This window comes from Lemur catta, chromosome 17 (assembly GCF_020740605.2).
Source record: "Lemur catta isolate mLemCat1 chromosome 17, mLemCat1.pri, whole genome shotgun sequence".
In the NCBI taxonomy this organism is placed as follows: domain Eukaryota; kingdom Metazoa; phylum Chordata; class Mammalia; order Primates; family Lemuridae; genus Lemur; species Lemur catta.
This window is the reverse complement of record NC_059144.1, coordinates 22,988,768-23,013,463: the sequence shown is the minus strand read 5'-3', so window position 1 is coordinate 23,013,463 and position 24,696 is coordinate 22,988,768. Positions and strand designations below refer to the sequence as shown.

The window sequence follows — 24,696 nt, the reverse complement described above, 5'->3', positions numbered from 1 at the left end:
AAGATAGGGCCAGACCCTGGAGGGACCAAGGACACAGGGCTGAGCAGTATGAACTTTAACACATTAACTCCCATCTGAGTTGTATTTAACTCACACTAGTTTTGAACCCGGGGCCTCATGAAACATATGTAACTCACACATCTCTTCACCTTGGGAGCCGCAAGAACTATTTTTCAAGTTGCATATAACTCACACACAGAAAACAATAAGAAATAACAAATTTTTCATTAAATTAGAAAGGATTGTTTTGTTTTCAAAGTTTTTATTCTATTTTCGTAATAAAACACTGTGGCCCCAAGGAAAAAGTTTTTTTTTCTAGTGTGGCTCTCAATGTGTAAGCATTAGGCATTAGGGAGCTTGGAATTTTGAAGCAGAGAATATTACAGAACCTAAGGTCTAAGAGGGCCTTAGACATTACCTGTTACCTCTTTTTGGGATTGTAAGGCTTTGAGAACAGCTCTCATCTAGGGTTCTGAGGTCTGGTCTACGTATTAAAAGCTTTATGGTTTTACTAGCAGGGAGAATCTTATTTTACTTAAATAAAATAAATAAGACTCTGAATTTATTCACCCTAGAATACATTACATAGAGTTGCCCATGCAGGAAATATCTCTGTAACATATAAACGTCTACATTTCTGAGTATGATTTTTTGACTAGAGACTCATTTTTGAAACCAGTGTTTCTTTTTGACCATGATATTTTAATACATGGAAATCTATCCAAATGAGCAGTCACAGAGGCCTCTTGTTTAACTTTAGTTTCAGCAGCTCTTGAGTGTGACTGTCTATTTGAAGTATTCTCCAAACTGCCACATATATTAAGTTAGAGAATCCTAAATGTGACATCCAGATTTGGTGAAAATCTATCTACTTGTTTTCACATGACATGGAACAAACTGACAGAAATCTAATTTTATTTGTCTGGATAGCTGTGCTCCATAGATAATCCACTAGCTTCAAGCAGCAGGTTTTTAATTTTATAGGGGTTTATAGTTAGTTATGTGCCAGGCACTGTACTAGGTGTTTAGGATATAGCAATAAACAAGCTATAACTGGTTCTTGTCTTTATGGAACTCATAATCTAATGGGGGCAAGATTTTTGCCTGTGAGCCACAATTTTATTTAGGAATGAAATGTTAGGAACAATGTGCTTTTCCTTATTTCCAGGGAGAGGGTGGGAGACATGTCTCCAGGAGTCAATAGATGTACAGTGGTCCTGTGACACTTGACATTGCCAAAGACTGTGAAGGTGGACATATGAGGGCCCCCTTGCCTGAGATTTTGGGTCTTTCAGGAAGTTGTTAGGGTGTTGAAGAGATCGTGGTGAGTATGGTCTTGGCTACAGGCTAAAGCTCAAAGTGGATGGGGGTTTCCTCTTACAGTCTCTTACAGTGCTCCTAGAGATTCTTAGGAGAGAGGCTTCTCCATGTTCATTAGCAAACACTCTATATTGGTAGAGTGGAACAAACACTAGCCTGAAAGTCAGAAACCTGGGACCTAGTTACAGATTTGCTCTTAACCCTGTATGTAGCCTTGGCAAGCTACTTCCTCTGGATTTCTTGTATTATTTTATTTTATTTTTTTAGATACAGGGTCTTGTTTTGTTGCCCAAGCTGGAGTGCAGTGGTGCAATCATAGCTCACTGCAGCCTCGAACTCCTGGGCTCAGCCTCCCAAGTAGCTAGAACTACAGATGCATGCCACCATGGCTGGCTAACTTTTAAAAGAATTCTTTGTAGAGACAAGGTCTTGGGATATTGCCCAAGCTGGTTTCAAATTCCTGGCCTCAAGCAGTCCTCCTGGGATTATAGTTGTGAGCCACACTGCCAGCCAGATTTCTTTGTATCTTTAAGATGGGGATAGTAATACTTGCTCTACCTACCTACTGCTAAGGTAGCTATGAGGATCAGGTGAGTGAATGTCCTCTAAAGCAGTTTTATACTCATGTGAGGAATTAGCTGGATTCTTATTTGATTTACATAACAACCATGTGAGGCAGGCATGGCAGGTTTCATAACTTTTCTTTGATCTCTACTTCAGCTAAGTTTGTTCTTTTTTTTTCTTTTCCCCATGTAAGTAAGCATGGGACTGCCATATTAGTCCCATACCCTGAATATCAGCGCCAGGGGTTTCTTCCAGTCTCTTCCATGGTACAGAGTCCAGGACTGAGCCCATTTAGGGGCTTAAGAAACTCTTCTTGGCATGACTCCAAATTCCACCCCAGAAGTTCTACATTCTTTTCCTCTCTGTGTCTACCTCTTTTCTTTGAAACAGACTTTGAGAGTCCATTTCCCTGTTGCTGGAAGGAAGAAATGAGAATCAAAGAGTCTAAAAGACATTAGAGATTACTTAGTCTAACACCAACCTTCCCCCTCCTCCCAACCCCCTTCTCCCATTTTATACTTGACAGAAAAGGAAACTGAAGCTCAGAGAGAAGGGAAAATTTGTGCACATTTATGTATTGAATTAGGGGTAAACAATAAATGTAGATCTGGTGACTCCATATTCAGAGCCAGGGGTTCCTAAATTATAATGTGTATAAATAACTACCTGGGAATCTTGTTAAAAATCCAGATTCCTGGACCCACCGCAGCCTATTGAATCAGAATCTTCAGAGGATAAGACCTCTGACTTACAGTTTACAACCTCCTCAGATGGTTCTGATGTAGAGGACAGGGCAGGGTACCACTGAAAAATAATTATTTAGAGCAATAGTCTTAAACTCTTAAAATTGTATACTTAAAAGAATTTTGAAAAATTATATAACTCTTCAAATGTTTTAAAGTTAACATATAAAAACTTTTTAAGATTGAAAAATTGTAAAGAATCTAATTTCTAAAATATACATGTATATAACATGCATATATTATTTATATCTCTTTCAAAACTTTGGCACTGCAAATTTAGCTCATATAATTTATAGAAAATGTCCATCATACAATCTGTTTTGCATAGCCAGTTATCACTGTCATCATAATCAGCCAAATCAGATTTACTTTCTGTTGGAAATTGTCTAACTTCTTTCTCAATTAAAATAAATATGTTAATATATGACCCTGGGATAACTATTTCACTTCTGAATTATAATTTTAATAGATATAAGGCAAGTAGTATTGCCATGAGTTTGTCACCTGGATGAATTAAGATGCCACTCCTTTCAATATTGATTTCTTACAGAAGGTCTCTTTGATTTGTTTTTTGGGGCTTTCCCTCAAAGTTATACATTTTCAAATAGTCCCTTTGTTTGACACTCTGGAGGTTTTTATACCCTCAGCATTGTACCATAATAAAGGTTGGGATAAGAGAGAAATGTGACATTCTTTTATAATGTGGGAGAAGGGTAATTATGAAAGAGTGGGAAAGGAAAACCAACTCAGATCAGCGTTAGGAAAGATTACATACGGAAGTTGAGGATCTGGACATTTATTCTCTTAAAATTTTCCTTCTCAGGTACCCATGGGAATAGAGTACACTAGCTTGAGGACTGATGATTTAAACTGTGCTATTGACCTGGATAACAGAGAACCATTGTAATGAATATTTTTGCATATGTCTGTTATACTTGAGAGACTTAATGTACATATAAAATGGCACCCCTGGATATTCTTCCCACTTTTTGTTTCTGCTCTAGGTATATTCTTCTTTTAGGCAGCATTCCAAATGTTGTGATAATAGAGGATCTGATAGAATTGCCCTCATTTACTTGTTATGGGTAAGGCCAGCATGGGACACAGGAGGGTAGGAACAAGTGTATATGATTTCCTTCCTCTAAGTAGGCATGTAGGCAGAGGAAAGAGAGAAGAGATACAGAACCCAACTGGCACCAAAGCCACTTTGGCCAAGGAGACCAGGCACAAGGTCTCTGGATCAAGGCCTGAAAATAGTTGGTAAGAGGACAGGGTATAATTATAGCCCAGACTGCAGGGCAAGAGTCCCATACCCTGACCCTCAGCTCCAGGGGCTTCTTCCAGTCTCTCCCATGGCACAGAGTCCAGGACTGAGCCCACCATAGAGGCTCAAGAAACTCTGAATTCTATTCCCTAAGTTCCACACTCTTTTCCTCTTTGTGTCTACCATTTCTCCTGCCTGTCTAGCATCTATCTTCTTAGTCTGTGTGCTATCTTATTCCCTCTTTGCTTCCATATTTCCTGTCTCTCATCAGCCTGGGTCCAGCCAGTCTTATGAGCAGAGATAAATTTGTTCATTCTTTTATCCATTCATTTTACAATTATGTATCAGGTACCCAATATGTATCAAAATTTGTGCTAGGCACTGAGGAAGAAACACATAAAAAGATATTCTGTCTGCCATTGAAGAACTCACAATCCGGTGAGGGAAGCAGATGTGTACATATGTCTATAATGCTAGAAAAAAATAAGTGCCAAGTGTTGCCTTTAAGTAAATAGAAAGAGGCCAGAATGAATGAATGACTGAATGAATAGTGCTAACTCTTTCTGATGAATGAATAGTTATAATATTTCTAGAAAGGAAGATTTGTAAAGATGTCTACATTTTTCAAATTAATCTATACATTTATTACAAATATAATCAAATTAATCTATACATTTATTACAAATATAATCAAAATCACAATGAGATTTTTTTGAGATATAATTTATACCATATAATTCACCCATTTAAAGTATACAATTCAATAATTCTTAATATATTCACAGAGGTATACAACCCTTATCACAATCAATTTTGGAACATTTTCACCACCCCCTAAAAAAACTCCAAAGTTATTTCTCATTTCCCCCCAACTTCCTACACTCCAGCTCTAGGCAACCACTGCTCTACTTTCTGTCTCTGTGGCTTTGCCTATTCTGGACATTTCATATAAACGGAATCATACAATACGTGGCCTTCTGTGTCTGGCTTCTTTCACTTAGCATAATGTTCAAAGTTCATCCATGTAGTAGCATAGTACAACGTGGATAGTACTTCATCCTTTTTATGGCTGAATAATGTTGCATTGTATGGATATACATTTTTCTTTATTCATTCCTCAATGGATGGACATTTTGGTTGTTTATACTTTTTTTTTTTTTGGACACAGTTTCACTCTGTGGCCCTGGCTAGAGTGCAGTGGCATCATCATAGCCCACTGCAACCTCAAACTCTTGGGCTCAAGTGATCCTCCTGCCTCAGCCTTCCGAGTAGCTGGGACTACAGGTGCATGCCACCGCACCTATCCGTTGTTGTCTTCAACCTCACAGTTCTCAGGGCTCCTGCACTGTTATTTTCTTTTTTGTGCTAATTCTGGCATTAGAAACAACATCTCCCTTGTGGAGGCCTGTCATTTGGAGAGTCCCTGACCTAGAGACATTTAGATTCTAGAATTGTCCTGTCAATATGGAAGCCGCTAGTCACATGTAACTATTGATATTTAAAGTAATTAAAATTAAAGTATAAAATCTAGTTTTTCAGTCACATTTCAAGTGTTCAATAGCTTTATGTGGCTACCACATTGGACAGCACTGCTTTAGAATAATGTTGCTATTAATGTGCTAAGTAACCTTGAGGCCATGACTTTCCATTTCTGTGGCATAGATTTCTCATGTGTAAATAGAGTGGTAGATCTCAAAAGCTCCATCCTCTTCTAGTATTCTGAATGATTTGTGATTCAGTTTTTGTGGTGTGTCTCCTTCTACTTCATCATTCAGTCCTTCTCCTTCCTCACTGCAGCTAGGGCAAAAGTACCCAGAGGGAACATTAGGCTGCTAATTGGTCAAGGTACATTGCTCCCATTCTCTGGTTCCTTGGTGAAAGGGAAAGTGACTTGAGGGTATACATATATCTAAGTGCTTCACATTTGTGCAGTGGTTTATGGATCATAGAACTCTTTCACATTCTTTCTTTCTTTTTTTTTTTTTTTTGAGACAGAGTCTCACTTTGTTGCCCGGGCTAGAGTGAGTGCCATGGCATCAGCCTAGCTCACAGCAACCTCAAACTCCTGGGCTTAAGCAATCCTACTGTCTCAGCCTCCCGAGTAGCTGGGACTACAGGCATGCACCACCATGCCCAGCTAATTTTTTTCTCTATATATTTTTAGTTGGCCAGATAATTTCTTTCTATTTTTAGTAGAGACAGGGTCTCACTCAGGCTGGTCTTGAACTCCTGACCTCGAGCAATCCACCCGCCTCGGCCTCCCAGAGGGCTAGGATTACAGGCGTGAGCCACTGCGCCCGGCCCACATTTATTTCTTAATTTTATAGAATCAAAGAATCTTGAAGTTGGAAAGGCCTTAAAGGTCATCTCAAACTTCGATAAATATGAATTATATAGGGAGCTTGTAAAATGAAAATTCCAAGGCCCACTCTTGGTGAATGATTCAGTAGGTGTCAGGGTTACCCTGGCCCTACCTGAAAAATCCTATGCTGCAGCTATGTGGAGTGAGATCTTGGAATCTGCATTCTTAACACTATGTGATCACTGGAAACACTGATCTTGTTTAGTCTCTAGTCACGTTGTCTTTGGACAGCTCTGACAGAAAAACTTTGATTATATTGAGCTCTCTCAATTCACCTAGCTTTTCCATTTATAGTTTCATAACACTAGTCCACTTGTTTCCCATAATAATCCTTCAGATTCATTCAGCAAAAATTTATTGAGCACCTATTATATACAGGGTTCTGTGTAAGGTACTGGGGATGCAGCAGTGGACAAGACAAACTCAACTTGGCCTCCCCCTTCAGAAGCAGCCTGTTGTCTAGTAGGGGAAACAGATAGAAAGAAAGAAAAGAAAGAAAGGAAGGAAGGAAGAAAGGAAGAAAAGAAAGGAAAGAAAGGAAAGAGAAGGAAGAAAGGAAGAAAAGAAAGAAAGAAGGAAGGAAAGAAGGAAAGAAAGAAAAAGAAGGAAGGAAGGAAGAAAGGAAAGGAAGAAAGAGAAAAAGAGAAAGAAAGAAAAAAAAAGCTTGAGAAAAATGCTATGAAGAAAATAAACTGCTGTGATGAAGAATAACAGGAAGGGGTGAGGCTACTTAGGGTGGTTAGGGAAAGCCTCACTAGGGAGGTGACATTTAAGCTGAGATCTGAAACATGAGAAGAATTAGGGAAAGATAGTTAAAGAACATGGCATGTTCTATCAGTCCGAAGGCCAATGTGTTTGAAGCCTGGTGAGCAGAATGGGAGAATGGCACAAGATGAAGTTGGAGAGGATAAAAGGCACAGTAGAAGTTTGGATTTTCTTTTGTATGCAATGGAAGTTATTAAAGGGTTTTAAGCAGGAGGTGATGTGATCTGGTTTGTGTAGATGATTCTGGATGATTTGTGGATTGTAAGGGGGCAAGAGTGAAGTGGGATACCAGTTAGTGGGCCATTGTGGTCATCTAGGTTGCATTAGGGTGGAAGCAATTGAGATAGATTTTTGAAACCTGCTCTCATATCCCTCAGTATTTTCTCTTCTATAAGCTAAACATCTCAGTTCAGTTTTCCTGTTGTAACAGGTTTACTCTCTTTCTCATCTGGGTGTTTTTCCTCTGGAAGGCATAACTCACTAGGTTAGAGCCTGCCCTCTGATGCTTTTGTAAAGAACCCAGATTTCCCACCTATATTTTCCTCAGCTCTTTCCTCCTATCCTGTGCCTTACTTGTAGTTCTAGGAAATTAAAATCTTTAATCCAGTGACTATCCCTCTCCTATAAAGAGGGGAGCCTCAGTCTTCCTGTCATTAATCAGTTATCAGGCTTTCAATTATGTAACCATGACTGTTAAATACTTATTGTGCTGGCCATGCTTGGAGGAGACAGAGAAGAAGACATGATTCCTACCCTACAAAAGCTCAGAGTGTAATGGGAGAGATAAGGACCAAATAAATGTAACAAAAGGTAGAAAAACAGATCACAAAGAAAGTGAGATAAAAGGCCTTGGGAGGAAGGGGGAACTTTCAGTTTTGAGGTAAATGGGGAAAAAGGAAAACTAAAGAAGACTTTATGGAAGATATTAATTTGGAGAACCTGGGGCTGGAGTAGGGGCAGGGAGTACTTTTTTATATGGGTTGGTCAAGGATGACCTCACTGAAAAGTCAGTGTTTTTATTTATTTTTTGGTAGAGATGGGGTCTTGCTCTTGCTCAGGCTGGTCTTGAACTCCTGGCCTCAGGCAATCCTGCCGCCTTGGTCTCCCAAAGTGTTAGGATTATAGGCATGAGCCACTGTGTCCGGCCAGAAGTCAATATTTGAGCAATGATTCAAAGACAGGGAATAAGTCATGTGGTTATATAGGAGAAGAATGCTCCAAGTAGAGGGTAAAGTCTCTGAGGTTAAGTGTGCTTGGTATTTTTGCCAAACACTTGGGAGGCCATGTGGCTGGAGCAGAGGGAGAGGGAGAGAGAATAGTTGTATATTAGGACAGAGAGATAATGAGGGACAAGATCATGTGGGAACTAGTAGGCCATTTTTTCTTTTTATTATTATTTTTTGAGACAGGGTCTCACTATATTGTCCAGGCTGGATTTGAACTCCTAGGCTCAAGTGATCCTCCCACCTCAGCCTCCTAAGTAGCTAGGACTATAGGTGTGTACCACCACACCTGGCTCTAGCTGTCAACACTAAAAACTGAAGTTTTGATGAAAATAGATTCCAGGCCTCTTGAAAAATTGAAAAAAATTGGCAACATTGAGCCCTTATTCACAGAAGGCAAAAGTTGACAGGAGCTAAGTTTAGGTACTGGATGCCTCCTTTAACAGGAGCTAAGTTTAGGTCCTGGGTGCCTCCTTTTTCCAGAGCATGTATTCTCCAGTTTCTAGTTCCTGTCCCTCCCTATTATTTCCCCTAAACTGAGGCTAAGTGTTGTTGTACTTGTACTGCTGTTTTCTTATAGAAAAATTAAATGGAAAGGGAACGATTTCTTGTCTTTTAAGTGTTCTAACATCTTAGAGGTCTTGGGATCTTGTGGTAAGCCAGTTACCCTACCCTCTCCCTTCTTCCAACCAGCCAGGGGCCCCAGCCTGGTGTGTATGTCAGAGTAAGAAGACACTGGAATGAGTAAGGTACTCATATATAATGTATAACTTGAGTCCAGAGCCAGGAAGAGGAATGTACAATGTCTGTGTGTGTGTGTTGGGGGGGGGGCGTGCTGGAAGTAGGCTTAAGTAAGCTGCACTTCCACAAGTTGTGCTTTTCTGTTCCTGTGCATTGTATGTACCAGGTGTACTCTGTGTACTCTATTCTATATGTACTCTATTCTAGGTGCTAGGGATGTAGCAGTGAATAAGACAAGATTTCTGCTGCCATGGATATTATATTCCAGTGAAGAACACAGATAATACGCAAATAAATAAAATACATGAGATAATTTCAAATAATGGAAAGTTTCATAAAAAAAAAACCCAGAATGATTTGATAGAGAATTTCTAAAGGGGCAACCTGTGCACATAAGTGGGTACATATATGTGGTACATGTACTTGTAGATGGGCTCATGTTTGAGTCCTGGGTGCATGTATTTATGCTTATTTGTACCTATGTGTATAGATGGGCAGCTTTTAGGCCTAGAATGTTTGTTTATTAGTATATGTGATTTTACGCAAATGAGTACACACAGGTGAGCTGGTATGTGGTATGCATAATGGGACATGTGTGCATGAGTATGTATATGTCAGCATTCAGCTGTAACTGGAGCTGTTCTGAAGTTTCTGTGGCACTTGTCAGTGAGCCAGTTAAGAAATGCCTTTTCTGCCTCTGGCATTCAGGGCCATTTGCCAGCTTCCTCTCTCCCTGCTCCTTCCCACTTTAGTAAGCTCTCTGTGTTTAGCTTCTCTTATCTCTAGAGGGTTAAAGCCAAGGAGAGGATAGTAACTGACTCATTGAGCCAGGAACTGGAAAGAGGTTGATAATCTTCTGTAACCTGTTAGTAAGAAGGACTGTAAGTAAGTCTGTTAGTAAGTCAGTACTCTTTGCCTCTATTAGTAAAAATAGGCCTGGCTTCCCTCCCAGTCCTTGTCCTCCACACTATGAAGGAAAGAGTAGACTTGAAATCAGAAGACCTGAGGATCTATTCTTGGCTCTGCCACTTATTGTGTGACCTTGGCCAAGCTACTATATTGCTCTAGGCTTCAATTACCTCCGTAGATGATTTGGTGCAAGTGATCTGGATGGAGACTCTACTTTCAACAATACCAGTGCAGTCTTGATACCTGTCAGGAAGAATCATATCTGTGATTCCCTAGGATGGAAGAAAAGGGACCATCATTCCATTTTATCAACATAAAAAGTTGGGATCAGAGATGGACAGTGCATTTTCCAATGACACACAACATATGTATAAAGTATCTTGAAAGGCCAAAGTATCTGACCAGTCAGCTCAAGGTGCAGTAGTAGATGGCTTACCCTCATAGGACAGTCCCAGGTTTTGATGTTACTGGGTGGCTTTTATGACTGTTCCTGCTTCTCATTTGGGGAAGATGTTGTATCCCTAATCACTGGTTCTTTCTGGTGTATCTCAGGGAGGGCAATGAACCAGGGGAGACCACCCAGATCACATACCATGAGCTTCTGGTCCAAGTGTGTCAGTTCAGCAATGTTCTCCGAAAACAGGGTGAGTGTGGGAAAGAGACTGGGGGCCTCGCCTTGGGGTGTCTGAGGACTTGTGGAGACAGGACAAGAGATGGACGGAATCTGGTAATGGCAGAAGAGAAACAGTCAGCTGGGAGGGGGGTTAGCTGGCTGGGAGGGAGCAAGTAGCAGCAGGAAGGGTTCATGGTCCATGTTCTGTGTCTTACCTGCAGGCATTCAGAAAGGTGACCGAGTGGCCATTTACATGCCTATGATCCCAGAACTTGTGGTGGCCATGCTGGCGTGTGCCCGCCTTGGGGCTTTGCACTCCATTGTGGTAGGAGTTTGGGCTGGTGAAAAGGGGCAGGGGTGGGGAATGGGATTCTGGAGAAGTAGGTTGGGCCTGGATGATGGAAAGTCTTAAATAACAAACTAAGGAGCTTATGTTTGTATCATAAATTTATATCAGTTATTCAGTTTCTTCTAGGACCCTGGGTTGGAGATCCTGAAGGTTTCATGAGCAACTCTTTTCCTTGTTTACTCAATCCCTGTGGACTCCTTCTCTGTCTCTCAGTCTTTCTTCCCTTCCCTAGTTTGCAGGCTTCTCTGCAGAGTCTCTATGTGAAAGGATCCTGGATTCTGGTTGCAGCCTTCTCATCACTACAGGTGACTAATTCTCCTACCCACTTCTCTAGAACTCCCATACCTTGAGCCTTGTTCTTCAATCAGCTTGTTGGTATTGGGGGCTGCTCAGCATACAGGGAAGGAACTGCCTGCCCTTCCTCTCCTGGTCCTGGTCAGCTGACCCTCTGTCAGCTCAAATCAGCTGGAAGAGCCAGAATCAAGAGGCCCACTTAGGAAAGGTTCTGTGAACATTGTGCCCCCTGGGGAGTGTGGTGCCTACTAAGGCCTGGAATGTCTGTTGCTCCCCAAAGATGCTTTCTACAGGGGGGAAAAACTTGTGAACCTGAAGGAGCTGGCTGACGAAGCCCTGGAGAAGTGTCAGGAGAAGTAAGTGTGCTTGGCCAGTTGTCTATTGCCCTGGGTTGACTGAGCTTTTCCCCAGTGGCAGGTTCCCTTTGTCCCCCCTAATCTAAATTGATATGGGTGGGTCTTGCCAAATCTTCTTTGAGCCAACCAGGTTAACACTTTAGGCTTTTCTTTCCTCCAGGGGTTTCCCAGTGAGATGCTGCATTGTGGTCAAGCACCTGGGGCGGGCAGAGCTGGGCATGGGTGACTCCCCCAGCCAGTCTCCCCCAATTAAGAGGCCATGCCCAGATGTACAGGTGAGTCCAACACTGGTATATGCCTTCCTCTGGGCTCAAATTGCCTCTCTCTTCTTGCCCAGGAAGTTCCTGATGTCCTCCTTTGCTTCCTCATCATAATGCTGAGCATTTCAGAGCAATCCTAGGAATGCCTCCTCTGGCAGGGAAGGGTGGGAGATGGAAGACTTTGACCTTGAATGAGGATAGGGAGGCCTTTGATTGTAGGGGAGACTCCTGTGCTGACTGGGGTATACTTATGGGCACAGGGGACCCTCATGCTTGGCATGGATTAGAAATGTCTGACTTGGGTGACTGTATGTAGTCATCTTGATTGCTGGGCTGTGACTTGAGTTGGGCTACCTTTGTGGCCTAGGGAATTCCCTCCATGGAAGGACCAAGATCTAGCCCCCAAGATATGGCTCTTCATAGCTTTGGATCCCATGCCTCTGGTGGGAATGATAGAAAAGCCCAATGGTGGCCTCCAGGTCTAAGGAGCATGCGGGATGAAAGTTCTAGGGTCCAAAAAGACAGATGGTTACTGAGATTCTGTGACTTAAGGGGCTCTGGGTGATCCTGGGGCTAGAGAGGCTATAGTCTAATTTAGGGAAGTTGGAGAGCCCAAACAGCATTAGGAGTTTTGTATGTACAGGGGCTAGAATCAGGATCAGGAAAATGGAGGCTGGGAGGACTAATGAGAGGGAAATCTGAGGGAAAGGAGGCAGCCAGGGGTTTGGGGTACCCTGACTCTTCCCTCCTACTCCTTGTATACTTGGACCTTGCTCATTAGGCTTTCCATGGGCTCTTAACAGGGTAAGCTGAAAGAGAAATCCAAGCGTGTCTGGCCCCAGGTATCCACTTCTGCACTGCTGTGGGCACTGCTTCCCTGTGTGTTTATTGGTGTGTCCATCTGCTCTTCGCCTTTTTGCCCCATTGAGATGACTGCCAGACCTAACCCCCTTCCTCTTGCCCCTGGGCCCCTTGCCATCTAAGCTACTATGAAAGGTTGTGAAATCAAATACTTGTTGCTGCCTCTGTGAACTGGCATAAAGCATGGATCTCAGGGAGTAGCAACAGAACCTATTTCATTCCTGCTGCTCAGGACCTTTGTGGAAGAGGGGACCAGGTAACCTGTCAGAAAGCATTTACTATGCAGAGCCAAGAGAGACAGGATAAGGAGCAGGTAGAAGAGGTACAGACCTGGACCTTACGAATTCACCATCAAGCTGGGGAGTTAAACATGTATTAAAATGAAAATCTAAGTTTTATACAGGGCCCCAGAGAAGATTCCTAAATACATTTATATACTACTTTGGGATTTACAAACTACGTGAAACTCTGTGATATGATTAAGAACTAAACTCAACAAAAGTCACATTGTAAGTGGTTCTAAGAAGGGAGATCCATAAGTGGGTGCTCAAAGCAGATTAGTATAGAGGAGAAAGTGGGCCTGGAGTCCAGAGACCAACTTTTATCTGTATGACCTTGAATGAGTCACCTCTCCTCTCTGGACTTCAGTAATGGAGAAATGATAATACATACATAAAAGGAAACACTTACCTTACTAACACAAAACACACTATTTCTCTGGATTTTACCATCCTCAAAGGGTATCTTATTCTAAATCTGCTATGATTAATCTCTTAGGCTAATGGTAGATATAAGCCCCTTTTCTCTATTCTCATTAGCATGGTAGAGACAGATCTGATTCCCAAGGGACACTGTTTTCCTTTTAAAACTCAGATAGGGATCTAATCCCCTTCTTTTGAAAGAGGTAACAAACTCAGCGGTTTAGACTATAGGCTCTGGAGCCAGACTACTTGGGTTCAAATCCTGGCTCTGCCACTTGCTGCTCTGTAACCTTGGGCAGGTTACTTAAACTCTCCTTCTTCTGTTTCCCCATCTCTAAGATGAGGATAATAATTGTACCTATCCTATAGGGTTTTGTCAATATATGTAAGGTGTTTGGCACACAGTAACTATTCAATAAATGTTAGCTATTTTTGCTTCCCCTTGATACAGCAAACAGACTGGCATTTCTAAAAGGGAGACCAGAAAAAACATAAAAAAACTCTGGTAATTCTCAATACCAGAGACCTTCAGGCGATATGATCCTGGATTTTTATTTCTTGGAGGTGAAAACAACTAGTCACCAAAAAACCAAAGAACATAAAATTAGGCTTAAAAAGGTTTGTGGTCTGAGAATTACAGTCAAAGCTGCAGAAATCTTAGCAGAGCTCCAAACCCCTTCATCCTTAAGCAATCTTCAAGGGAGAGTTTGGCACAGTTTGCAGGTGCCCTCCTCAACCATATCACTTATGAGCTCCCTCATATTCCTCTCCCATGCCTGGCAGCTGCCTTCCCTGAGGCTATCCTGGTCCAAGGACAAAGGCCAATTCCTCAATTCTTATTTTAGAAAATAAACCTTTTCCTGGTTCAAAGCCTTGGGCCTCATAGGCACACACCTAATCCCAACGTTTGCTTCACTAATTTGGCTCCCTCTGTTTCCTGGTGCTAGTTGTCAGCTCCACACCTGGAGTCCCCTCCCCCCTCCACTCTGTTCAACACTGACACACCCACAGAGGAATCAATTTCATAAGATTATAAGAGTGCCCTTGTAGCAAAGCCACAGTTTAACTATGCCTTGCCCTCACATGTACTTGGTGCCTGTTCTATGACAGTTCACAGTACTGTAGACCAACACCATTTGTCCAAAGAAATATTGACACTTCTCCTTCAATACTGTAATCCCTCATCTCAAGTGATCATTTGGTGGGAAAAAAGTATCCATATGACAATGTATGTGTAGATTTACATGGATCGTCCACTAAAAAATAGGGTATATTCTTATGTTTTCTAGAGGCAGGCAGCTTCTCTCTCTCTTCTTTTTTTCTTCCTTTTATTTTTAATGCTATCCTCACTTGGACTAGGCTTGTCATTCTCATAATGCTCATATGCCAGAAGCTTCAAATCAGAAAGAGAGGAGTGGTTAGAGTCATTTTCTAATTTGTTAAGGTATATGTTTAACATTTCAGGGTTTTTAAACTAAATATGCACACAATAAATTAGCATAATCCTTGTAATGGGTTAAGGGTGTTTCCCTCATATGCCTTGTTTACCTGCCAGCCAGGGCCATTGAACATATAGGAATCTAATGAATATGAAAGGACTTTGTGACAGCTAAAGCAAATCCCAAACACTTCCCATCTTCATGCTCTTAAATTTATCTCTCAACGGTCACTGAACTAACCTCTGTCCCTCCTGACATTCATCAGTCTTCTCCACCCCAGCCCAACCTCCATCCCGTGGGGCAATCTAACACTTGATGTTTACTAGATAATACTTTTATCTTTTGATGTTTACAAAATATTTTGAGACCATTAAGGCAAGAATGACTATCCTCATTTTTAAAAAGAGGGACTTGAAGTAAAGTGACTTGCCCAAGGTCATATAGCTAGGAAATGGCAGGACTAGGATTGAAATCCAATGTAATTTTTGGACAAATTCAGGGAATCTAACTTCACGTACCAGAGAGTAGACTCAAAAAACTTGTGTTCAGAGAGGTGATATAGCTAGGAAAGGAAAGGAAAATAGTTTCAAAGGAGAGTTTAGAGAAATTTTAGGATGACAGAAGTAATTATTAAAGGCACTCAGGTATAGGGGGACATTCCTCTACTGAGAGAAGTCTACCTTGGTCCTTCTCCACCAACTTGAAGCAAGGCTTCCTGCTGAATAGAACCAGCACCCTCAAGCAAAAGTCTCTCTGGGATTCCCCATTGATAACCAGTGGTGTAAACACCAGGATAGAGCTTGGATAGGAACATCCACCTGTGGATTGGGTCTGGACATGAAGGAAAAAGTGCTTGGATCAAGATCTGTTGACCTCTTTCACTTCTAACTAACAGGGTCAGGTGCCCACCTCACCTGCAAGCTCTAACTAATTTTGCATTTTTGAATTGTGTGGTTTCTGCATCCCTGCTGATGAGCCACTAGTCCCATAATACATATGTGTGTATGCAGACCTGTGTGTCCATTGTCATTCATCCAACAAAAAATTTACCGAGTACCTTTTGAGTGCCAGGTACTTTGCTAGATGTTGGAGATATGGTGGAGGGGGTGTGGGAACAACAGACAGACATGCCACTGTCTTCATAGAGGTCACTACCTAGTTGGGGAGACAATAATCAAGTAAACAACTAAATAAAATAACTGGAAATGTGTGCTGTGTGGGGAAAAAACATGGTGCTTTGATCATTAATAATATTAATAGCAGAGTTAGGAGTAGGAATCTATCAGATACTGTTCAGGTAGAGCCTTTCCAAGAAGATGACATTTCAGCTGAGAATTGAAGGATGGGAAGGGACTAACCAAGGGGCCCTCCTCAGCCTGAGGCCAGGTGAGAGGAGTTGAGGGTAGAGATGGGGAAGGAGATGGGAGTATCTAGTAAGCCTGGGTTCTCCTCCTGTTCTCTCTACCCTGTTCCCCCCTCCCAGGGTTCTCCCTCCCTTCCTGTACTCCCACCTACCTGTCCCACCCCAGTCCCTCCAGATGCCAGGTAGGGGTGTCTCCTACCCCCATCTTGAGCTGTTCACAGTTCTTCCCTTTTCATTCCCATCTTCCTCTCCCTACAGATCCCATGGAACCAAGGGGTTGACTTGTGGTGGCATGAACTCATGCAAGAGGCAGGGGATGAGTGTGAGCCTGAGTGGTGTGATGCTGAGGACCCACTCTTCATCCTGTACACTAGTGGCTCCACAGGCAAACCCAAGGCAAGTGTGTGTGTGTGTGTGTGTGTGTGTGTGTGTGTGTGTGTGTGTATGTATGTGTATGTGTGTATTGTATAGAGGTGAGAAGTGAGTTTTTGAGGAAGCACATAATGCTATGATTTTTTTTTCTACAACTCTGAGTTTCAGAAATATAACATTACCTTTTCTAAATCAAATTAAGACATAAATCCTCAATCACTAGGTGGTGAGGCCCAGAGTAAGACAGTTTGAGGGTGAGGGCTTTCATGGTGCCTAGTCTCTCTGGGAAACCCCATTGATACCAGTGGTGTAAAGACAGGGGCAGAGCTTGGATAGGAACCTGCAGCTGTGGATCATGTCTGGACATGAAAGGGGAAAGGATCAATCCATGTGGCTGACATGGATGTTTCTTCCCCATGCCAATGTGGTATGGTTGAAGGAGAGCTGTCCTGTCACCTCAAGGTCAAGGGTGGGCAACAGGGATCTCTCTTGGTCTTCTAAGACCAAGTTTGGCTTTTGAACTCTTAAGAGTTCAGTTACTTCCACATGATGTACTTTTCACATCTAATCCTCTTTCAGGTCATGGTGTGGGAGCTGAAAACACTTAAGAAAACTCTGACCCTTCCATTGACTTGTAACTCTCCCTTCCACCCACCCATTACTCTCCCTTCCACCCACCCCATTCCTAAGTTCTTCTCTCGATATACTTTGGAATATCCCTCAGTGGGCCTTTAGAAACACAGTTTTGGCCTCTCCTTCCTAGGGATGGAGTAGGGAAGGAGTAAGAAAAGGGGATTGTCGTTTTCCCCCTACTCATTCTGCTATTGTGTAATTGAATGTGTGGGCACAGATACATAACAGACTATTAGATGTGAGTGTGCTGGTAGTGTTCATGTGTGTGAGAGTAATGTGGGTGGCTCTGAAAAATGCCATCTGAGGTTTCAGGTGTGAATGATGGACTGATATACATGTATAACATCAGGAGTGTGATAAAGAAGATGAAATGGGAACATGGAGAAAAGGAGATGGAAGAGAGATGGATATTGTGAAGGAGATGCTGGCAGGGCCAGAGTCCCTGAGGAGGATCTTCCTCTAGCTCTGCCCAGCCTCTGTTTGGTGATCAGTGGGGGTGGGCAGAAGGCCTCAACCTGAGGCCCCATTCTTCCCACAGGGTGTGGTTCACACAGCTGGGGGCTACATGCTCTATGTGGCCACGACCTTCAAGTATGTGTTTGACTTCCACGCAGAGGATGTGTTCTGGTGCACAGCAGACATTGGCTGGATCACTGGCCATTCCTACGTCACCTATGGGCCACTGGCCAATGGTGCCACCAGTGTTTTGGTGAGAAGGGAGCTGGGATCCATGGCCACCTGGCCAAGCTGGGGGATGGACAAGACTATCCTGGGTGACTATCCTCCAAGGCTACTTGGTCTAGAGGCAGGGGGACTTACACAGTGATCTGTTTCCTGGAGAAAGAAAAGTCCTTAGGGGGTTGTGTATCCTGACAAGGAAGGTCTCTTGGCTTATCTGGTCAGGGTGAAGACACAGTTGGTCAGAAAGGACAAAATACTGAACCTGAGGGAATGGTGGGGAATGGAGGGACTATTGGGAAGGACCGTGAATGACCAACCTTCACTGGGGTCAGTTTGAGGGGATCCCCACATACCCAGATGTGAGCCGCCTATGGAGCATTGTGGACAAATACAAGGTGACCAAGTTCTACACAGCACCCACAGCCATCCGTCTGCTCATGAAGTATGGAGATGAGCCTGTCACCAAGTGAGACCCCTTCCCAGTTGCTGCCCCATGAGTATCCCTCAGAGCCAGGTGCTGGCCTTTGTATACAATCTTTTCCTTTCCATTATCCCAACTCCCTGACCTTGAATAGGGGAGGGGGCAAGAGAAGAGCCTGGGCATGTATATCCCAGCTCCCAGTGGTACTTACAGACTTCCTCTCTCCCATTCCCCTGCCCAAGGCATAGCCGGGCATCTTTGCAGGTACTAGGCACAGTGGGTGAACCCATCAACCCAGAGGCCTGGCTGTGGTACCACCAGGTGGTAGGTGCCCAGCGCTGCCCCATCGTGGATACCTTCTGGCAAACAGAGACAGTGAGTGAGGGGTTCAGAAGGCTGGGGTTCAGGGACAATGTGGGAAGACTGACTCAAACCTCTGATCTCCGATTTCCATAGGGTGGCCACATGCTGACTCCCCTCCCTGGTGCCACACCCATGAAGCCCGGTTCTGCTGTGAGTGAGGCTCTCCTGGCTGGTCCTGGGCTAAGCAGGGGTAGCATCTTGGGGCATTTGGCCTAGGTAGACAGTGGGAGACTAGACTGATAGATATGTGAGGAATTTGGGGCTCTGGGGCTCCTTGGGAGTTGAGTCAGAGTTGCCTCATTCCTCTTCTTGGGTTTGTCTCCTGTTTGCTTCTAGACCTTCCCGTTCTTTGGTGTAGCTCCTGCAATCCTGAATGAGTCTGGGGAGGAGTTGGAAGGTGAAGCTGAAGGTTATCTGGTGAGGCCCTGGCCCTTGGCGGTCTTTACAAAGGGGAAAGGGTCCACCAAGGGTACTTGGCTTCCACATTTATAACCTAAGCTCACCTAGTAGTTCCTCAGGACTGAAGCTTCATGGTTGGGGGTTTGTTCTCTGTTGAGAGACCCTGGGGGGAATCCTCTGGATGCTCTTGATACTTGGCCTGAATCTCTGCCTTTTGGCCCTCATATGAGGCTTTAAGGGCCTTTTTAGAATCTGCTCCAATTCCTGATGGTACCTTTTTGGGGCTAGAAGACTTAATACCAACTCTTCCCTTGACAAACATTTTAGAAAAAGGAGGCTTGATAACATAGTGGAAAATCACATAGACTCTGGAGTCAGCCTGCCTGGGTTCAAATCCTGGCTCTGCCTCTTCTGTGACCTCAGATAAGTTACCTAACCACTCTGAACCTAAATTTTCTCATTTGTAAAACAGGGATATAATACCTTTGTCTCCTATGGTTGCTTGATTAAATTAGATAATCCATTAGCACAGAACCTAACAGTTGGTAATTGATAAACATTGGCTGTTGTGATTGTTATATTAGTACTTGTGGGGAGCTCACCAGACACCCCCACCATCCCACCCCATTTCACTTTCCCAGGAGCAAATTAGTAACAGGGGCAGGACTTAAATCCAGGCCTTCTAACTGTTTTTTTTTGTTTGTTTGTTTGTTTTAAGACAGAGTCTCACTCTGTTGCCCTGAGTAGAGTGCTGAGTTATCAGCTTAGCTCACAGCAACCTCAAACTCCTGGGCTCAAGCATTGCTTCTGCCTCAGCCTCCCAAGTAGCTGGGACTACAGGAATGCACCACCATGCCCAGCTAATTTTTTCTATATATTTTTAGTTGTCCAGCTAATTTCTTTCTATTTTTAGTAGAGACGGGGTTTTGCTCTTGCTCAGGCTGGTCTCGAACTCCTGAGCTCAAAAGATCCACCCGGGTCGGCCTCCCAGAGTGCTAGGATTACAGGTGTGAGCCACCGCACCTGACCCAAGCCCTCTAACTCTTAGCCTAGGATTCCATCCATCCCTTCAATCTGCTGCCCCAGAATGTTACTGATTGAGCAATAATTATTTATTTGTGTGTGGGTCCCAATTTTTTATATGACTGTTTTCATTTGCATCAAACTGGACCTGCTTTCCTGAGGTATTAGCCAAAAGGAGATTCAAATTTACTAAATGCTTATCACTAATAGAACACTATGCTAGGCAATTTCCATATACTGTTAATTTAATCCCCACAATAACTTTGGAAGATAGAAATTATTTTCTCTGATTTACAGATAAGGATCCTGAAGCTCAGAGATGAATTATTTCCCTGAGGTCACCTAGCTAGTAAGTGGTAGAGTTGGGATTCCAAGCCAGGATCATCTATCTCTAACGCCTACACTTTGTCCTACATCTCAGGAGTGGCATTTAGGATACTTTCCCTCAGGTTTAGCAAAGCTGTGATTGTCTTCCAGTGAGGCAGCATAGCCAATGTGATCATTGTGCCTTCCTCACTCCCCAGGTGTTCAAGCAGCCCTGGCCAGGGATCATGCGCACAGTCTATGGGAACCATGAACGCTTTGAGACCACCTACTTTAAGAAGTTCCCTGGGTACTATGTTACGGGAGATGGTGAGCCTTGGCTATCCCCTTCCCGCATCTCCTACTAAGACATGTACCTTTCTCTGCCATTTTCATGAAAAGTTTGTTAGTGGTGAAGAAGAACAGAGAAGAACGTGTCCTACATATCAGTGTCTGGTATCCAGGTAGAGCTACAGAGAAGACTGTAAAAGCAGGAATGAATTGCAGGAATGGTCTCAGCATGGTGCCATCTGAGATTTGATGTATGAGGAAAGAGGTTCTCCCTCTTTCTTGCTCCTGTGTTTGTTTAAAGAGATGGGGCATGTGGCAGTGTGTATTATTATGTCATGTGTCCCATGTTTGCAGCCTGTCTATCTATCCATCCACCAATCTATTCACCCATAATATTTGAGTACTTACTATGCCCAGGTGCTGATCTAAGCACAGGAGATATTACCATGAATAATTTAGTGAAAATCTCTGTTCTCATGGGGCTTACAGTCTAGTAAGGGGAGATAGACAATAAACCCAGCAAACAAATAAATAAGCCTATCTTTGACAGAGATAAGCACTATGAAGAAAAATAAACAGGCTAATGTGATAAAGAGTTCCCACAGGGATGTCTGCTGTTCATGGGATGGTCAGAGAAGGCTTCTCTGAAGTGACATTTGAGCAGAGATCTGAAGGGTGAAAAGGAACCAGGCATGGGGAAATCTAGAGTAAGAGTGCTCTGTGTAGAGGAACACAAACTTGAAATGGCTGAGAAATGGATTGAGCCTGTGTAGCTGGAGTGTAGCAAGCAAAGGGAATATTATATGAAGTTGGAGAGGTAGGTAATATCCCATGGGCCATGGTCAGGAGTGTGGATTTTATTCAAAGTACAGCGGGAGACCTTTAGAAGTTTTAAACAGGAGAGTGGTAAGAACTGATTTATTGTTTAGAAAATAACTTTACCTGATTTATGGAGAACAGACTTTAGATGGCTATATTAGTTATCTATTGCCATAGAACAAATTGTCCCAAAAGTTGGCAGCTTAAAACAACAAATACATTATTTCACACAGTTTCTAAGGATTAGAAATCTGTGAGCAGTGTTGCTGGGTGGTTCTCATTTAGGGTTGCAGTCAAGCTGTTGGTAGGGGCTGTAGTCCCCTGAAGATCTGACTGATCCTGGAGGACCTACTTCCATGCTCACTCTTGTGGCTGTTGGCAGGAACCCTCAGTTCCTCACCACAGGGACCTCTCACAACATGGCAGCTGGCTTACCCAAGCAAATGATCTGAGAGCATACAACCAAGACAGAAGCTACAGTGTCTTCTATAACCTAATCTCAGAATTGACATCTTTATCATTTCTGCCAAATTCTATTGATCACACGGACAAACCCTAGTACAGTGAGAAAGAAGACTGTACAGGTCTATGAAAACCAAGAGGCAGAGACCAATGGGGTCATTTTTGAGGCTGGCTACCATAGTGGGCAAGAATGGAAGCAGGAAGACTTGTTAGAAGTTTATAGCAGTGAGTGTGGCAGTTTGGAAATATGGATCAGGTAAACTACTGTGGGGCATTTATTATGTTGTACATTTCTTCCCAGGCTGCCGGCGGGACCAGGATGGCTATTACTGGATCACTGGCAGGATTGATGACATGCTCAATGTATCTGGTGAGGGCCAGGGACCACCTTCCCATCTCATTAGCTCTATTCTCCCACCCAAAGCCTTCTGAGAGAGCCAGGAGTGTCTTTTGGCCAGACCATGTATGAAATGTGGCATTCAGTTTGGGGCCAAGGTTTTGGAGGAATAGTGATGAACACTGGAATGTGCCTAGAGGAGGGGAGCTGGCATGGTGGGGTAACTGGAAGCATGATATATGAGGAATGAATGAAGGGCCTTCTCCATCTGACCAGACCAGGATTGCCTCACGGGAACAGGTGGAGCAAGGGCTAGGGGAGAGGCTGGGATCTCTCTCATGGCACTTCCTTTCCCTTGTCAAGGACATCTGCTGAGTACAGCGGAGGTGGAGTCAGCACTTGTGGAACATGAGGCTGTTGCAGAGGCAGCTGTGGTGGGCCACCCTCATCCTGTGAAGGGTGAATGCCTCTACTGCTTTGTTACCCTGTGTGATGGCCACACCTTCAGCTCTACCCTCACCGAGGAGCTCAAAAAGCAGAGTGAGGAGCCTCCCTGGGCAGGGACTATGGAGTCTGTCTTGGAGGCCCACTGCAAGTTGTCAGGGAGGGGCTGGAGCGAGCTGTTCCCCAAACCATGAACAGATCCCAGGGGGCCCCATGGGCTGATTGCCCTCTTCCCACTTAGTCTCCACTAGGATAATAGTAATAACCAACATTTATAGAATACTTTGTGCCACCATCAGGCTAAGTACTTCAAATGCAGTACTCTATTTAATCCCTACAATCATTCCTGTGAAACAGATCTCACTGTTACCCTCATTCTAAAGATGAAGAAACTGAGACTCAAAGGAGTTAAATCACTTACCCGTGGCCATACCACTAGAAAGTTGGGATTTAAACTAGCAGGTTGGTTCTAGAGCCTGAGTTCCATGAAGGGGGTTAAGATAAAATGAGAGAGTAAAGAGACATTGTGTTGAGAAGTGGGGGTGGGGGGAGAGAGAGAGAGAAGGGCAGTGAACCTGGGAATGACTCTGTGGGCGGGGCCTTGAAGAGGAAACAGGTGGGGAATGGAGCTGTCTTTATCTTGGTTTTTGGAAGTCTGGCTAAGGGTGCTGAAGAAACGTTTAATGATTTGTTGGTTACAGTTAGAGAAAAGATTGGCCCCATTGCCACACCGGACTACATCCAGAATGCACCCGGCTTGCCTAAAACCCGCTCAGGTATGTTCAGAGACCTCCAGGGATTGGAATGGGCCAAGGCCCTGTGGTGGCAGGGTGTGTGTGTGGATGAAAGCCTTTGGCAGGGCTGGTGTGGGTCAGTGCTGTTACCAAGTAACCGGAGGCTTGTGGTCCCCCAGGAAAAATCATGAGGCGAGTGCTTCGGAAGATTGCTCAGAATGACCATGACCTAGGGGACACATCTACTGTGGCAGACCCATCTGTCATCAATCACCTCTTCAGCCACCGCTGCCTGACCACACAGTGAATAAGATCCTGTCCTTTACCGAGGATTCCCCCTGCTTGGCTCTCCAAAGTTTTGCCTATCCTCTTTCCCCTGCCCCAGAAGTGCTGAAGGCCAGGGCTGACCCACACTACACCTCCCTTGACCAGCTCTCTGGGACTGGAAACCAGCTTTGTCCCTATATGGAGACAACTTTCTTCGACTGACAGTCAGAAGGGACAGGGCCCAGGTCAGCCTCAGACTGCTATGTCCCCAGACTGCAGAGTTCTCACAGCCCAGAACAGGGATGTAAAGGCTACCTCTCCAAACCAAGTTAAGTGTCCAGAGGGTATGTGAGGGCCCAGACTGAAGCAGGGAGACAGCTGTGTAATCTTGTCAGCTCTCTCAGGAAGCACCAGTACTTATACTGGGCATGCACTTGCTCTTAGACACAATGGTTTGTGAGTTCAGGAACAATTTATTATTTTTAAAATATTTTGCTGCTTCTGTTCAGGGCCTGAATTCCCTTTTGTGCCAGACGACAGTACTGTCTGCCAGGAGCTGTATGGACAGGTTCAGTCTCCAGACGGTTTTCAGATCATCTTTTTCTTTGAAGGAGTAGATACGTTTTTTCCTAGAGCCAGCGGAGCTTGTGTTCCTTGTACTGTTCCTACCCTCCCCTGAACAGAGCCCTGCCCATGAGACACTCTCAGATGAAACTCTTTTCTTGCCCTAGTCATGCTCAAGCCCTGTGGTTGTAGGAATAAAGTCTGTGACCTCAAGAAGGTGGTGACTTGTTTTTTTAGGTATCTGTGTAGTAAGGCTGTATACTCGTTAGCTACTCTGATTTGTGTGGCAGATGGGAAGGGGAGTGGTATTCCCTAGGCTACCCCAATATCTTTCTTCCAAAACTTTTGGTTTGGGCAGAGCTAGGCAGGGCTTCACTCAAAGGCCCTTTCACAAGCCCCTGAGCTAAGTAGGAAAGTGATTAAACCAGTTCACAACTGTGATGTCCCATCATGGTT

At 43.8% G+C, this 24,696-nt stretch overlaps 1 protein-coding gene across 7 annotated transcripts in view; it reads left to right on the top strand.

Annotated features, from left to right (window-relative positions):
* Positions 1 to 24,453, top strand: part of ACSS2 (acyl-CoA synthetase short chain family member 2) — a 42,989-nt gene extending 18,536 nt beyond the window's left edge. Inside the window, exons 3-20 of one of the 7 annotated variants that reach the window (XM_045528748.1) lie at positions 10,444 to 10,535; positions 10,726 to 10,829; positions 11,086 to 11,158; positions 11,428 to 11,503; positions 11,664 to 11,778; positions 12,567 to 12,605; positions 16,386 to 16,523; positions 17,671 to 17,841; positions 18,146 to 18,279; positions 18,477 to 18,609; positions 18,691 to 18,747; positions 18,934 to 19,014; positions 20,544 to 20,652; positions 22,196 to 22,264; positions 22,595 to 22,771; positions 23,033 to 23,137; positions 23,377 to 23,451; positions 23,589 to 24,453. In XM_045528748.1, the coding sequence (XP_045384704.1) occupies positions 10,444 to 10,535; positions 10,726 to 10,829; positions 11,086 to 11,158; positions 11,428 to 11,503; positions 11,664 to 11,778; positions 12,567 to 12,605; positions 16,386 to 16,523; positions 17,671 to 17,841; positions 18,146 to 18,279; positions 18,477 to 18,609; positions 18,691 to 18,747; positions 18,934 to 19,014; positions 20,544 to 20,652; positions 22,196 to 22,264; positions 22,595 to 22,771; positions 23,033 to 23,137; positions 23,377 to 23,451; positions 23,589 to 23,716 (1,876 nt within the window). In that variant the 3' untranslated portion in view covers positions 23,717 to 24,453. The remainder of the gene's footprint in view (positions 1 to 10,443; positions 10,536 to 10,725; positions 10,830 to 11,085; positions 11,159 to 11,427; positions 11,504 to 11,663; positions 11,779 to 12,566; positions 12,606 to 16,385; positions 16,524 to 17,670; positions 17,842 to 18,145; positions 18,280 to 18,476; positions 18,610 to 18,690; positions 18,748 to 18,933; positions 19,015 to 20,543; positions 20,653 to 22,195; positions 22,265 to 22,594; positions 22,772 to 23,032; positions 23,138 to 23,376; positions 23,452 to 23,588) is intronic. The other 6 variants (XM_045528749.1, XM_045528750.1, XM_045528753.1 and 3 more) reach the window with 6 other exon arrangements.
* The last annotated feature ends 243 nt before the right edge of the window (positions 24,454 to 24,696 follow it).